This window comes from Taeniopygia guttata, chromosome 5 (assembly GCF_048771995.1).
Source record: "Taeniopygia guttata chromosome 5, bTaeGut7.mat, whole genome shotgun sequence".
Classification (NCBI taxonomy): domain Eukaryota; kingdom Metazoa; phylum Chordata; class Aves; order Passeriformes; family Estrildidae; genus Taeniopygia; species Taeniopygia guttata.
This window is the reverse complement of record NC_133030.1, coordinates 62730616-62744319: the sequence shown is the minus strand read 5'-3', so window position 1 is coordinate 62744319 and position 13704 is coordinate 62730616. Positions and strand designations below refer to the sequence as shown.

At 44.2% G+C, this 13704-nt stretch overlaps 1 protein-coding gene and 1 long non-coding RNA gene across 3 annotated transcripts; one reads left to right on the top strand and one right to left on the bottom strand.

Annotated features, from left to right (window-relative positions):
- Window positions 1-518: 518 nt before the first annotated feature.
- LOC115495332 (uncharacterized) lies at window positions 519-5911 on the bottom strand. 2 transcript variants are annotated; one of them, XR_012056575.1, is made up of 4 exons: window positions 5785-5898; window positions 3203-3371; window positions 1869-2033; window positions 519-1131 (listed from the first exon to the last, which is right to left on the bottom strand). It is a non-coding gene; the product is annotated as an uncharacterized lncRNA (long non-coding RNA). The 2 variants fall into 2 exon arrangements; XR_003960533.4 differs by lacking the exon at window positions 3203-3371 and having other exon boundaries at window positions 5785-5911.
- A 46-nt stretch (window positions 5912-5957) lies between these two features.
- On the top strand, window positions 5958-12619 carry TMX1 (thioredoxin related transmembrane protein 1). Its single transcript, XM_030273233.4, has 8 exons — window positions 5958-6157; window positions 6245-6360; window positions 7558-7603; window positions 8170-8298; window positions 9147-9192; window positions 9271-9372; window positions 9628-9700; window positions 10067-12619. Exons 1-8 carry the CDS (start codon window positions 5997-5999, stop codon window positions 10234-10236), a joined length of 843 nt encoding a protein of 280 aa, XP_030129093.4. The 5' UTR covers window positions 5958-5996; the 3' UTR covers window positions 10237-12619.
- Window positions 12620-13704: the final 1085 nt, after the last annotated feature.

The window sequence follows — 13704 nt, the reverse complement described above, 5'->3', positions numbered from 1 at the left end:
ACAGTAATGGGGAGAGGCCACACTCACAATTATGACCCCAGAGAGACACTTAATTACTGAATAATTAGCACTTACTGGGGTTTCTTAGCTCAGAGAGGATTGTGAGAATAATTCTGAGGTCTTCCATGTGGTTTTCCAAAGTGGGAAGCAGCAAACTGATTGTGGGAACCTCTCTGCTCCCCAAAACCTGAACCCTTGAACACTGTGGGCCCTGTGAGGCTTGGCTGAGGCAGCTCCAGTGCTGTGGAGCAGAAGGAATGGGCCAGTTGGATGGGAATGTGCTTTTCAGGGTGGTTTTTCCAAGCAGGAGGAGGGGATTCTGTTAATCCTTCCCACATGGACAGTGGGGAATGTTCATGTGCACCAAGCCCAGTGTGGCTCCTGAGAAGTCACTGGCACCTCTGGGGGTTTCAGTCCAGGATAAATTATTTCCTGTGAAATACAGGATTTTTCTGTAGGAATAAAAGCATTCATGTATGAATAGAGTTCCTAGAGTGAAATCCTGAGCCACAGAGCAATAATTATGTCTTCACTTTTATTTTTTTAATGCTGATGCCCAGAAAACTGCTCTGAGTGGAATTCTAGATGCCAACTTTCCCAAAAGGATGAAGCCAGGAAACAGTTCACTCTAATAGACAACTCATGAAATTCACACACATTTGGTATTTTTGTAACCCAAACCTTGCTCAAATTGTGGTTGTGTGTTGGTGTGACCACAAAATCCCCTTCACCTTAGCAAAACCACCTAGAAAAAATTAGCCAGGATCAGTTGTGCTTCCTGCAGCACTACAAAATGCAGCTCCAAGCCTGGCTGGGACTTTTTGGGACAGTCTGGTTTCACCTTGGGCTTTAGGACAATGACTTCATGTCTCCTGCCTCACATGATCACGCTCAGGAAAGCTCTCTGCATAATCTCTTGGCATTTCAGAAATGCAGGAGCTGTAAATGAGGTCAGGGCTCTCATGCTGTACCTGATCCAGGGACTGCAGAGCTTGGAATCATCACCTGGCCAAGCCTCTGCTCTCTTCAAGTGGTCCTTCAAAAGGTCAGCCCCATGTGGGCAAGTGCTGGGCTCCTGCAGCTCGTTCATCTGGTTTGGTGTTCAGCTCATCCTCAGGACATGTAAAGGGGCTTAAAAAACAGAGGGGAAAAAAAGATAAAATATAGAAAAATAGAACAGCTTCAGTTTGTTCCAATTTAAAATATAATGAACCAACATTCTGCAAAAAAGAAACCCAGTCAGTCAATTTGTGTGCCATTTTTTAAAGTGGTTTTGAGCACTTACAGAATGGATTGAGTTTGTAGAATTTGTTCATCTCTGTGGCTTTAGCTTTGGGGACAACATTGAGGCATTTGAGTGTTGGAGTATTTTCCTTTTTAATTTTTATTTTCAGCTCAACAGAAAGCAAAGCCCAAAGGGAGCTGAGTCTTTCCATTTCCACTCCTACCTGCAGCATCTGATTCTATGAGGCACAGACATCATCAAGATGATTTCTTGGTGACACAGGGCACTCTAATTTCATCATCCTTCATCCTGCATCAAAACCCAACAGCTGTGTGGACAGGAGAATATATCCCAGAATGGTTTGGGTTGAAACACCTCAAAATCCATCTTGTTCCAACCCCCTGCCCTGGGCAGGGGCACCTTCCACTAGACCAGGTTAAGGTTTTCATGATTTTCCCTCTGTCAAACAATTATCTGGGCTTGTGCTTCTTCCTGTGCATCACTAGTGCTCACTCTAAATGGACAATTATTTTCATGAAACTTAAAGACTCTCTGGTGGTGGTACTTTTGTAACCCCACCCTTCATCAGTTTGTGGTTGTGTGTTGGTGGGAAGGTTTAAACTGACCAGAAAATACTCCTTACCTTAAGAAAACAACCTAAACCATGAGTTCTTGGATAAGGAAAAAGCCTTGATAGGTGATGGGGTGTCCCCAGCAGGAAATGCAGGTAATTTCTAACCAAAAAGGATTTTCTTCCTTCACTCTTTCCCCTTAGAAGCAGCCTCAACTCTGCCTCTGTGTGGCAGCACTGAAAAAGAACATGGAAAAGAATGAAAGATGTGATTCTTTTTTAAGGTCACTTGGTTATTAACTCTCTTTATCCTGCCATGAACCTTGAAAGATGGGGCAGATATTTCTCCTGTCAGCTTGGGAGGCCTGAGGGGAGCAGGCTGGAGGAAAATGCCTCAAAGATAAGGGTAAGGCTTTCTTGTTCTCAAAACTTTACAAAGAAACAAGACAATGCCAATGTCGTATTAATAACTGAGATAAAAGTAATTCAGAGCAGTCATTACACTTAAAATAATTCCTGGAACCAAGCAGGGGAGGTATGAAGTCATAATTTTCAGGGTCTTTCAAGCTGTTCCCATAGGGAGCTCAGTGTGCCTTTGAAGAAATCTTTTTATTCAAAATGGTAAATTTATTTACACATGGTTACACAACACATTTTTATGCACTTATTCCTCAACAGATCTCAAATTATCAGGGATAGTCACAGAATGCACAGAACTGTTTAGGTTGGAAGAGACCTTCAGGGTCATTGAGTCCAGTTGTTACCCTGAGACAGCTCTCTGCTTTTCACCTGATTGCTGATGCAGAGTGGAATATTCATGGATTATCAATAACAAATTTCAAAAATTCAATTATGCCTAAACCAGCAGTCAGCAGAGTGCTGCAAGCAGTGATTTATTCCTGAGTGCTGAATCAATGAATAACAAGTCCTTAATAATGCCTGTTCTCCTACAGACAGGAACATACACGTTGTACTATAGAAAAATTGCCCAAATAAGATAAAATTAAAAAAAAAAACCCAAATGCTGATTTATTCTTTTTTTTTTTTTTCCTGCACTGCTGTTCAGGCTGCCAAGGCTCTGAACTGTGGGATATGAAATCATGGCAAAGGGGCAGGCAAAGAAATTATCCAGGCAGGAAAGGGAAGGTGACATTATTACAGGAGCTGGGGAAAAAAATTGTGTTAAAGAAACTATGTGCACGTGGAAAAAGAGGTTCCTTCCCTGGAAATGCTTCAGCTGGTGAGAGACAGGAGTGAGTTGGTGTGGGATTTGTTTGCTTGTTAACATTGACCTTCTTCCTGACTTCTGCTTGAGAATTAATCACTCAGGTGCTGTTACTTTCTGCTGTAAGTAAAGATCATAGAATCGTGGAATGATTTGGGTTTGAAAAGGCCTTAAAACTCACCCAGTTCCACCCCATGGATGGGCAGGGACACCTTCCACCATCCCAGGTTACTCCAAGCCCTGTCCAGCCTGGCCTTGAACACTTCCAGGGATCCAGGGGCAGCCACAGCTGCTCTGGGGAAGCTGTTGTTGCCCTCTATCCCAGACACACAGGATGGATGGAGAAGGGACTGTGGAGAAACATTGGGGGTGATGGTTAATGAAAAACTCAACATGAGCCAGCAGCGTGTGCTCCTAGCCAGAAACCAATGGCCCCTAAATTTGGGAAGGACACTGAGGGGCTGCAGAGTGTGCAGAGAATGGAGCTGGGAAGGGGCTGGAGAGTTCCTGAGGGAGATGGGAAGGGGCTGGAGAATCCCTGAGGGAGCTGGGAAGGGGCTGGAGAGTTCCTGAGGGAGATGGGAAGGGGCTGGAGAACTCCTGAGGGAGCTGGGAAGGGGCTGGAGAGTTCCTGAGGGAACTGGGAAGGGGCTGGAGAGTTCCTGAGGGAGCTGGGAAGGGGCTGGAGAATCCCTGAGGGAGTTGGGAAGGGGCTGGAGAATTCCTGAGGGAGCTGGGAAGGGGCTGGAGAATCCCTGAGGGAGCTGGGAAGGGGCTGGAGAATTCCTGAGGGAGCTGGGAAGGGGCTGGAGAGTTTCTGAGGGAGCTGGGAAGGGGCTGGAGAATTCCTGAGGGAGATGGGAAGGGGCTGGAGAATCCCTGAGGGAACTGGGAAGGGGCTGGAGAATCCCTGAGGGAGATGGGAAGGGGCTAGAGTGTTCCTGAGGGAGCTGGGAAGGGGCTGGAGAGTTCCTGAGGGAGCTGGGAAGGGGCTGGAGAGTTCCTGAGGGAGCTGGGAAGGGGCTGGAGAGTCCCTGAGGGAGCTGGGAAGGGGCTGAGCCTGGAGCAAAGGAGGCTCAGGGGGATCTTGTGGCTCTGCACAGCTCCTGCCAGGAGGGGACAGTCAGGAGGATCAGGCTCTGCTCCAGGGAACAGGGACAGAGAGGGTTTAAATTGGATATGAGGAAGATTTTCTTCACAAGAAGGGTTATCAAGCATTAAAAGGGGCTGATCAGGGAATGGTGGAGTCCCCATCCCTGGAGGTGCCCAAGGAATTCCTGGATGTGCCACTCAGAGCTGGGTGGGGACCGGGCACAGCTTGGACTCAATGACCTCGGAGATAATTTCCAACCTCAAGGATTCTGCAATAAGGAGTAATGAGTGCAAATTGAAAAAAGGGAAATTTAAGACATATGGAATGTGAAAAATGCATATTTTATGATTGGTTGTTCGCAAATGTTACAATGAATATTATACGTGTAATGTTAGAAAGTTATGCTGTATTAATTCTCTTAAGTAATGTGTTATATTTATTTATGGGTTATAACAAAATGTAAAAATAGAAACTGTGCTATGTAAGATACTTTTTAACTAGCTCAAGAAAGAGATGAGATAATCAAGAAACTCTTTGCACAGAGATAACAGCAACAGGGTTTTTCCTCTTTTTTTGGGGGGGGCAAATACAAATAAAGAGTTACAACCTCTTTGTTGGAAAATACATTCTTCCACCTTCTCTCTGTCTTTGTGGAACCACCAGGATTAAGGGGAAAAAGTTGATAAAGCCCAGAAAAGTTCTTAATTTGCAAGGTACTTATGCATTATGTATGAGATGTACAAATATGCAACAGGCTGTTGCTTTTAAGGGTTATTCCTTTGTTCACAAGGTATGCTTTTGGTGACCTAGTGTCCGAGAGCATTCGGATGTCCATAATTCTTTGCTTTTTATTGTCTTGTAATCGCCCTAACTCTAAATTTTATTACTCTAACTGTATTAGCATTTTTATAGCCATTTTATTATTATTAAACTTTAGAATTTAAAAAAGCGAGCGACTGGCATTTTTCACAGAACCACTAGGATTAAGGGGAATAATAATAATAATAATAATAATAATAATAATAATAATAATAATAATAACAACAATACAATTAGAATAATAAAGTTTAGAGTTAGGACAATTACAAGACAATAAAACGCAAAGAATTACGGACATCCATCCGATTGCTCTCGGACACTAGGTCACAAAAAACATACCTTGTGAACAAAGGAATAACCCTTAAAAGCAACAGCCTGTTGCATATTTGTACATCTCATACATAATGCATAAATACCTTGCAAATTAAGAACTTTTCTGTGTTTTATCAACTTTTTCCCCTTAATCCTGGTGGTTCCATAAAGACAGAGAGAAGGTGGAAGAATGTTTGTATTTTCCAACAAGGAGGCTGCAACTTTTTATGGGCCCCCTTCGCTGACATCTCTGTGTGAAGAGTTTCTTGATTATCTCATCTTCCTGCTTGAGCTTGTAACAAATCCTAGACTGCAGAGTGTCTATTTTAACATTATGTCGTAACCTAAAACTACATTTAACACACTACTTAGAGAATTAATACAGCGCAACTTTCCAACATCACACATACAATATTCATTGTAACATTTGCGAAAAGCCAATCATAAAACATACATTTTTCACAACGTGGAAGAAACCCTTCGCTGTGAGGGCGCTGAGGCACGGTTACCCAACCATCCCTGTCCGAGCCCACACTGACCGAGCCTTGCAGCACCGCGGTAGGTGTGAGCACCCATGGCAGGGGGTGGGACGAGAGGGAATTCCAGATCCTTTCCGACTATTCCAGGATCACAATTCCCCGATGATCCCGCCGATCCCGCAATTCCCCGATCCCGCCTCCCGCGCTGCCCTCAGGGCGGGCCCGGCCATGACGCGGCGGGAAGGCGGAAGGGAAGGGGGGGGGGGGACAAGATGGCGGCGCTGCCATCGCTGAGGGCTCCGCTGAGGGCTCCGCTCTGCGCTCTGCTGTGCCTGACCCTGGCGGCCGCCACCCACGGCAAGCCGAGCCCCGTGAAGGTGCTGTCGGACGGGATGTGGCGGGAGCTGCTGCAGGACGAGTGGATGGTGGAGTTGTGAGTGGGGAGCGGCTCGCTGGTGGTGGGGGTGTGTGTGTGTTTGTGTGGGGCGCGTGTGGTGACGGCGCTGTGCTGCTCCCACAGCTACGCGCCCTGGTGTCCCGCCTGCGAGAACCTGCAGCCCGAGTGGGAGAAGTTCGCCGAGTGGGGAGAGGACCTGGGGGTGAACGTGGCCAAAGTGGATGTGACGGAGCAGCCGGGTGAGAGGGGCTGGAAAGGGTTCCTGAATTTGGGATTTGGGGAGCTGAGGGCTTTGGGGGTGCTCATCTCCAGCGTGTGCTTGTGAGAAGCAGGCAGAGTTAATAAGGGTAATGAAAGTGTTTTACTCATCTCTACCAAAGGCGCGTTGCTGTGTGACTAAACGGCCTAATCCTGCTTAATAGAGCCCCAGAATGGTTAGGTTGGGAGGGACCTTGGAGATCATTCCATTCCACCCCCCACCACACCTTCCAGTATCCCAGGTGCTCCCAGCCCTGCCCAACCTGCCCTTGGACACTGCCAGGGATCCCAGCTTTTACACAGCTCCACTATCCCAGGTGCTCCCAGCCCTGTCCAACCTGCCCTTGGACACTGCCAGGGATCCCAGCTTTCACACAGCTCCACTATCCCAGGTGTTCCCAGCCCTGTCCAACCTGCCCTTGGACACTGCCAGGGATCCCAGCTTTCACACAGCTCCACTATCCCAGGTGCTTCCAGCCCTGTCCAGCCTGCCCTTGGACACTGCCAGGGATCCCAGCTTTCACACAGCAACCTCTCCTCACAGGGAGGAGACTGCCAGCTAGCAGATAAAATAAATACAATTGAATGAATGGAATAAATAAAATGGATAGACTTTAATAGATCAAAACAATGAGAGGTTTTCTCCAGAACACGATTTCAAGGAGATTTTTGGCCGTGCTTTTTAAGCAAAAAACAAAGTTTTAGCCTTGCCATTCCAGTCCGTCCTTTGGGTGGTAGAAGGGAGTGCAAACAATCTTCTCTCCTTCTGCTGAGAGTCTCCTGAAACTTTCCTGTCCATGTGGGATTTGTAAACCTGGCCCTCCCCCATGCTGATCTCTTTCTCCAGAGTCATATTACTTTAAGCTTGCCTCAACTTGGATTATTTTCTTCAGGGTTTCTGGAGGCTGCAGGTCATGTGTGCAAAGGAGAGCGTCTCCCTCTGAAGAACTACAGCCAAAACAGTCCAATAGAGCAGTTATCCCTGGATACCTCATTTTCCCCATTTTACTCTTTGTCCAGGGACCTTTTCTTTAGTGTGTGCTGCTTTGACATGCACAAGGTTGTGTTGGATTGCATGGAAAGATTGATGCTAGGCCTGCAGTTGTATTTTGGGGTGTTATAACATTTCTTAGCTCTTTTTTTTCCCATAAAAATACTCAAAAAACCTTTTTTTACAGGGTTAAGTGGGCGGTTTATCATCACAGCTCTCCCTACCATCTATCAGTAAGTATGCAGGGCTGCAGGGGTTTTTTGGTGTGAGAGTGGGCATTTTTTTTCCTCTTTTTTGCGGGGGGCAAATAAATGAGATTTATTATGCTCTTTAAGAATAGGACCTACTTTTCACTGACACAGCCACTGTCTCACCTGCTGTAACCTTGTGCTTCCAGATGATTTCTTTTCCTTTCCCTTCAGGCCTTATTTATTCTGCCTTTTCATGGGTGTTTCTGTTTTGCAATCCTTTCTCTGTAGGTTGATCTTCAGTGCAGGTGTGTGGCAAGGGCATTAGGAAGATAATTATCTTTTTTTTTTTTTTTTTTTTTATGGAATCACAGCCTAAAGCTAGCCAAGGTGTTGGTGGAGTCAGTGTTCTGGAAATAACTTGAGCTTAGTCCAGGTGTTTGGAAAATATTTCTCAGAGGGAATATCAGCTTAAAAAAAAAAATTAACACTGAAAAAGTGAATGTGTAAAAAATAGACAAGGTGATGGGGGGGGGAAACAAATGCTGCACTTGGTGCTTGGATCATATAAAATAAAAGATTTTGGTGGTGGTGTTGTTGCTGTTTTACAGCTGCAAAGATGGAGAGTTCAGGAGATACCAGGGAGCAAGGACTAAAGCTGCCTTCATTAATTTCATCAGTGACCAGGAGTGGAAATCCATTGAACCAGTGTCCTCCTGGTTTGGTCCTTCCTCTTTCCTGTAAGTTTTGGGTTGGTTTTTGTAAGAATTTATTATCAGATGTCCTGAGGAGTGTCCTGCTCCCAGCTCTGTGTGGGCAGGAGCTGTGTGAATGTGGTGGGTGGGTGTCCTAATTCTTCCTCAGCTCTGGGAGGGTTGTCCCCATGGCAGAGGTGACCTGAGCATTGTCACCATAGCAGAGAAGTCCCCAGCAAGGTTTACTTTAAGCCTTGAAGAGGTTTCTTGTTTCCTAAACTGTTGTAGGGACCTTGCTGACCCTTGAAGTTTGGTCTCTGTGGCACCGAGATGGTTTTGCCCAGCTAAATCCTAGGAAATTTCTTCCTCTGTCTGGAGGAAATCACAGAGGGATTCTCCATCAGGAACTGACAGGGAAAAGGGAATGGATTCAGACTGTCAGAAGGAAATTTAAGTTTGATATATGGAAGGAATTCCTGGTTGTGAGGGTGGTTCTCTTACAAAGTATTATCCCACACCAAGGAATGTGTGAAACTGGCTATTAATTCAGCATTAGCAAGTTCTCTATTTTTTTCTGTATTTAGACACCAAACTTAAGTGTCTGAGAATCTCTCAGCTCTTATAACCTGATTTTCTTTTAGTAGCTTATTTTTTTTTGTTTTAATAAAACCTCCTGATGCTTCTTTCTTAATATCATCACTGGAGTTCCAGCTGGCTTCTCACAGAGCATTGGTCCAGAGAGAACAGAAAAGGGACTTGAAATTCACGTTATCAGACCCAAGTTAGAGACATTTGGGAATTTATAGCTGTCCATGTATGAGCTGAGGTTGTTTCACACAGGTTTGAGGCTGATTTTAAGCTGTTCTCAGTTCCTCTTCTCTGCTTTGTTTCAGGATGAGCAGCATGTCAGCCTTGTTCAAGTTGTCCATGTGGATCAGGGTATTTGCTTACATTTCCACTTCATTTTATCTCAATATGAAATCCAGCTCTTCCTGAAATTATTCTCTTTTATTCCAGCATGGCCATGGCTATTTAACAGAAAATCTTGGAATACCAGTCTGGGGCTCCTATGCTGTTTTTGGATTGGCAACTCTGTTCTTAGGAATGGTCCTGGGACTTGTAAGTGCAGTCCTTGGGGCTGACTGTGACTTTGTTACACTCCTGCTGCCTCTGCCTCTGGTTTGGGGTGGGTTTTGGGGTACCCTGAGCTGGAACACAGGATGGGGACCAGGAGGGAGCCCCCATAATCCAAGGGGAAATGGATGGGATCCACCTGAGGGTAAATGGTTAGACTTGATCTTAAAATTTTCCAGCCTAAACCATTCCAATGTGCAGAGTGTTTGGGAGTTTCACCTTGGGTTTCTTTGGTTGCAGATGATGGTGTTCCTGGCAGACTGCATCTGTCCCTCCAAGAGGCACAGACCACCACAGCTCCAGCCTCAGTCAAGTAAGCCCACAGCAAACTTCTAATTCAGTGAAGCTGCTTGGTAAATCTCATTTGTAGAAAATATTCAAGAAATCGTGGTGTCTGCAGGATGTGACATGGAGTGTAGAGCTTTGCATTTGGGGTTGATGCCTCGTCCTTAGGGTTTATAGTGGGTTGGGATTTTTTATATAGTAAAGCTGGAGTATTTTTAAAACTGGTTAAAATTTTTGAGAGCATTTTCATACCTGCGAGACATGAAATTCCTCATGGGCATGGAGAGAAACTAGAGTGGAGCCCTCAGTGTTGCTGTGCTTGCCTGTGTTATTAAAAAAAGTGGATTTTACTTGGGAATGGTATTTATTTGTGTGTTTTTCCTTTCTCCTCGAGGGAAACAAGGTCCAGAGCCAGCTCATCTGCTGAAAAACACGTATGAAGAGCAAGAAGCAGATGAGGGAGATATCTCAGATGATGAAGCAGAGGGGAGCAGGAGAGACTCATCCCCAAGTGGTGTCCGGCAGCGCCCCGTGCCCAGTGGTGCTTCACAGGAGAAATCTTAGCTGCATTTGCACCAGGATTAGTGTTTGAGGCAGCCACTCACAGGGAGATCAATGTCAAATCCTCCAGCTTGAAGAGAAGAATGAATCCTGGCTTGGTAATATTGCTGCATTTTATGAATTCGGAGGAAATAATAATAATAAATAAAAAAGCATCAGGTATTCCAAAGGAAAACTCGCTGTTGCAAATAGCTGGAACTTCTCTTGTCTGTGTTCAGAGAAGTGCCAAGGAATAATTGCTGTGGCTTCTGGAATGGTTTGTTCCCTAGGGATTATTTGGAAGAGAATGTAAACCAGAGTAATTCTTCCATTAGGGAGCATTGGCAAGGAAAATGCACTCACCTGGTTGTTGGTTAAACCTCCCAAAAGGGTTCCCTGTTCTTATACTGTTTCTCAGTATAAATCTCTCTAGCTGTGCCCTGAAGAAATGCTGAGGGGAAAAGTTCCTTTAGTTATGGAACTAAAATTCCTTTAGTTTAGGCTTTTTACATGACAAAAAACTGCTTTTTGCTATGACAATGAGAGCTGCAAACCCCTCCCAACCTTTTTTCTTACCAAGAGCTGATGGAACTTAGCACAAGCACTCTGCAGTGGGATCCTCTGGCTGACAGAAACCTGCTGCTTGCATCCATTTCTTCCAGAAAAAGCTGTAGAAAACTCTCTGAGCTTCTTGGCAAGTGGTTTTTCTCTAGGAACAAGTGACAAGCAGCACCTTGAAGTCTTGTCTGTCTCTGTGACTCCACGTGGCAATAGTTTACGTGCAGGGTTCTCTGTGCAAATCCTCTCCATGCCTCCTCCTGGATGCCAGCAGGACTCTGCTTGTTTTTAATCCATCATTTCTTATTCAAATCGTGCTGCAAATCCATGCAGGCTGTACCTGGCCTGAACTTAAAATCACTCCTTTCTAATTCTTCTACAGAACCTTTTTTTTTTTTTTCCTGTTTTCACAAAACCATTTTGGACCATTAAACCCGATTTTTTTCTTTAAAAAGAAAAAAAAAAAGTAGTTTACTCTTGTTTATATGGTGTTTGTTTTCACTCTGTATAGAAATAAAAAGAATGCACATTCCCATTGGACCGGTGTTGTAAAGAGTTTTCCATATTCTTTTGATTAAATTCCAAAGTTTTTGCAAGGGAAGGATGAGCCTAATATGAGCACACTTAAGATTTTTTTGACAAGCCTGTTTCTGATTTTTTTTTTTGTTTGCTTGTTTAGCTTTATGGGTTTTTAGCTTTTATTTTTAGTTATTTAGGTTTTTTAGTGTTTAGGTTTTATTTGTAGTTATTTAGTTGTTTTTTTTAATTGTTCTGACTTCCCCCCCCCCCCCTTTTTTTTTTTCTTTTCTCTGCATTGGTGCTCTAGCATGACTTGACTTCAGTGCTGTGTTAGAAAGATAAACTGATGTCTGAAAGGGTGTTTTTGGCTGAAATCTGAATGTCCCTCTCCTTTTTTAAATATAAAACCTCTCCTGGTATTGGAATGAAGACCACTGTGTGTCAGAATTGCCCTTAAGGTGTTGGTTTTGTGGAATTGCCTTAAATTCTCTAAAAGTTCCCATCTCTTAGCCTTTGGTACTCATAAATAAAGCAATAAATAAATAAATACTGAGGAGAAGTAGTAGCACTGGCTTTGATAAGTGGTGGTTTTGGAGAGGGCTTGAGAAGACAGAAATGTTGTAGCTGGTAGGAAAAAGTATTGAATTGTTTCAAGAGCTGAACTCTGCTCACTCCACTTGGGATATATTTAAATGTAGCTTTTATAAGTGCAGAGGGTTCTAATTTTTCAGTTCCAACCAAACTTGGTGCAACAGAGAGAGGACACCCTGCTGACTTGTTGCTAACTTTTTATTTTAAAAGAACACCCAACCTTTCCTTTGTTCTGCTGGACTTGTGGGCTCCTGCTTGAACAAGAACTTCCAGAATGAATTAACTTTTTTTCTCTGCCTGCTGCTCACTTCTCCCTGCCTTAGGCACAGCACCAAATCCCAAACCTGCCTCGTAGGGGAGACTGTTCCCAGCTGGAATCCAGCAACTCCTGCTTGGATTATCCACAGGCAGCCTCTGCTGAGCTCTGCTAATCTCACCCTTCATATTTTGCATAATATTATGGTTTTGTCCTGTGAATATTTAAGTTCCTTGATTGATTTTCTTTGTTTTAAAAATGTCTATTCCAAAGATGTTTACTGAGGCTGAGTGGTGTAACCTGAGTGTGAGAGCCTGTCCTTTGTGTGTTTTGATGTTGCTTGAATATGAATTTTGTAAAACCAGACTGCCCTTTGCATATCATCTGGACCAGGCCTGTTTCATTCCAGAAAGAATTAATGACAATAATGTAACAATAATTTCTCAGAGAGTCTTCAAGTAAAAAATAACCACCAGCTTTGGATTCCTGTGTTTGTGTCTTTCTTTTTTATTTGCTCAGGTTCTTGCTGCTTAGTGATGAAACAGCTGCTTCCATGGATAAAAATTGTAACCCTGAAACTAAAAAGTGATTTTTTTGAAAAGTCAGGTGTGAGTAATAATTCAAAGTAAAGCTGCACTGAGTGATTTTTACTCAAGATTGGCTTGGGTACCTCATCCTGGTAGATGGTTCCAATGATTTGGGAAGGAACTTTCACTCATGCCAGGCTTAGCCAGAAATTGTAATAAAATGTGGTTTTATGTAGCAAAAAACGTAGGCTGGAGTTGACAAACAATGTTTAAAATTTATTTTTTTGGTGTCTCTTTTCTGTGGTTGCTTAAACCGTGTGTGAGTGGTGTGGGAGCTGCAGATGGGCCCTCCCACACTGCATCCAACCCCAGCAGCTGCAGGGATCAACACTCTGGGATTAATCCTGGAGTGGGAAGCTTAATTCCAGCTGGTGGCAGCTCTGAAGTGAAAGAGGCTTCTTGGGGAGGAGACAAATCCAGACAAGGAATGCTCAAAGCATTCTGAGTAACAGCCAGCCCAGTGCCTGTTCCTTCCCTTCCCTCCATCCCTGCCCTTGGGAATGGCTGCTGAGGAGCTGCTAGCTCTGGATGTGTGGAATTTTCTGGAAAAGTGCAATAATGCTCTTAGCTCCTCCCCGACAGGAGTGAGGAATTCCACGGGCACTCAGAAATCTCACTCCCCTCCTGTTACATCCAACAGGGAATAATAGGAAAAAAAAAAAAAGGGAAAACCAAGGTGGGGAAAAAAGCAAGGGAAAGGACAAACTGAAATATTTTTAGGTATTAAAATGGTTGGGAATTGCCTGATAGGAAGGAAACGTTCTGGGAATTTTTGGCAGTTGTGTTTGCCTGATTGCCCAAGGCTGGGTTGGAAACCTGTGATTTCAGTTGTGGTAATGCTTGATGGGGAAGGAGACATTCTGTGTTTAGCCTGGTTTAGAAACACCAAATGCAATCTCAATTTTAAGGGTTCTTTGCTTTAAGAAGGGGGAATTGTCTCTCCTGCAGGTGTCTTGTTCTTGGTTTCATCTGCACAACATC

Bases quoted from the DNA above. Each gene is read 5' to 3' on its own strand.
- TMX1 (XM_030273233.4), top strand. From the start codon at position 5,997: ATGGCGGCGCTGCCATCGCTGAGGGCTCCGCTGAGGGCTCCGCTCTGC. The intron at 7,604-8,169 runs GTAAGTATGCAG...GCTGTTTTACAG, and splicing joins GCTCTCCCTACCATCTATCA to CTGCAAAGATGGAGAGTTCA. The intron at 8,299-9,146 runs GTAAGTTTTGGG...GCTTTGTTTCAG, and splicing joins TTTGGTCCTTCCTCTTTCCT to GATGAGCAGCATGTCAGCCT.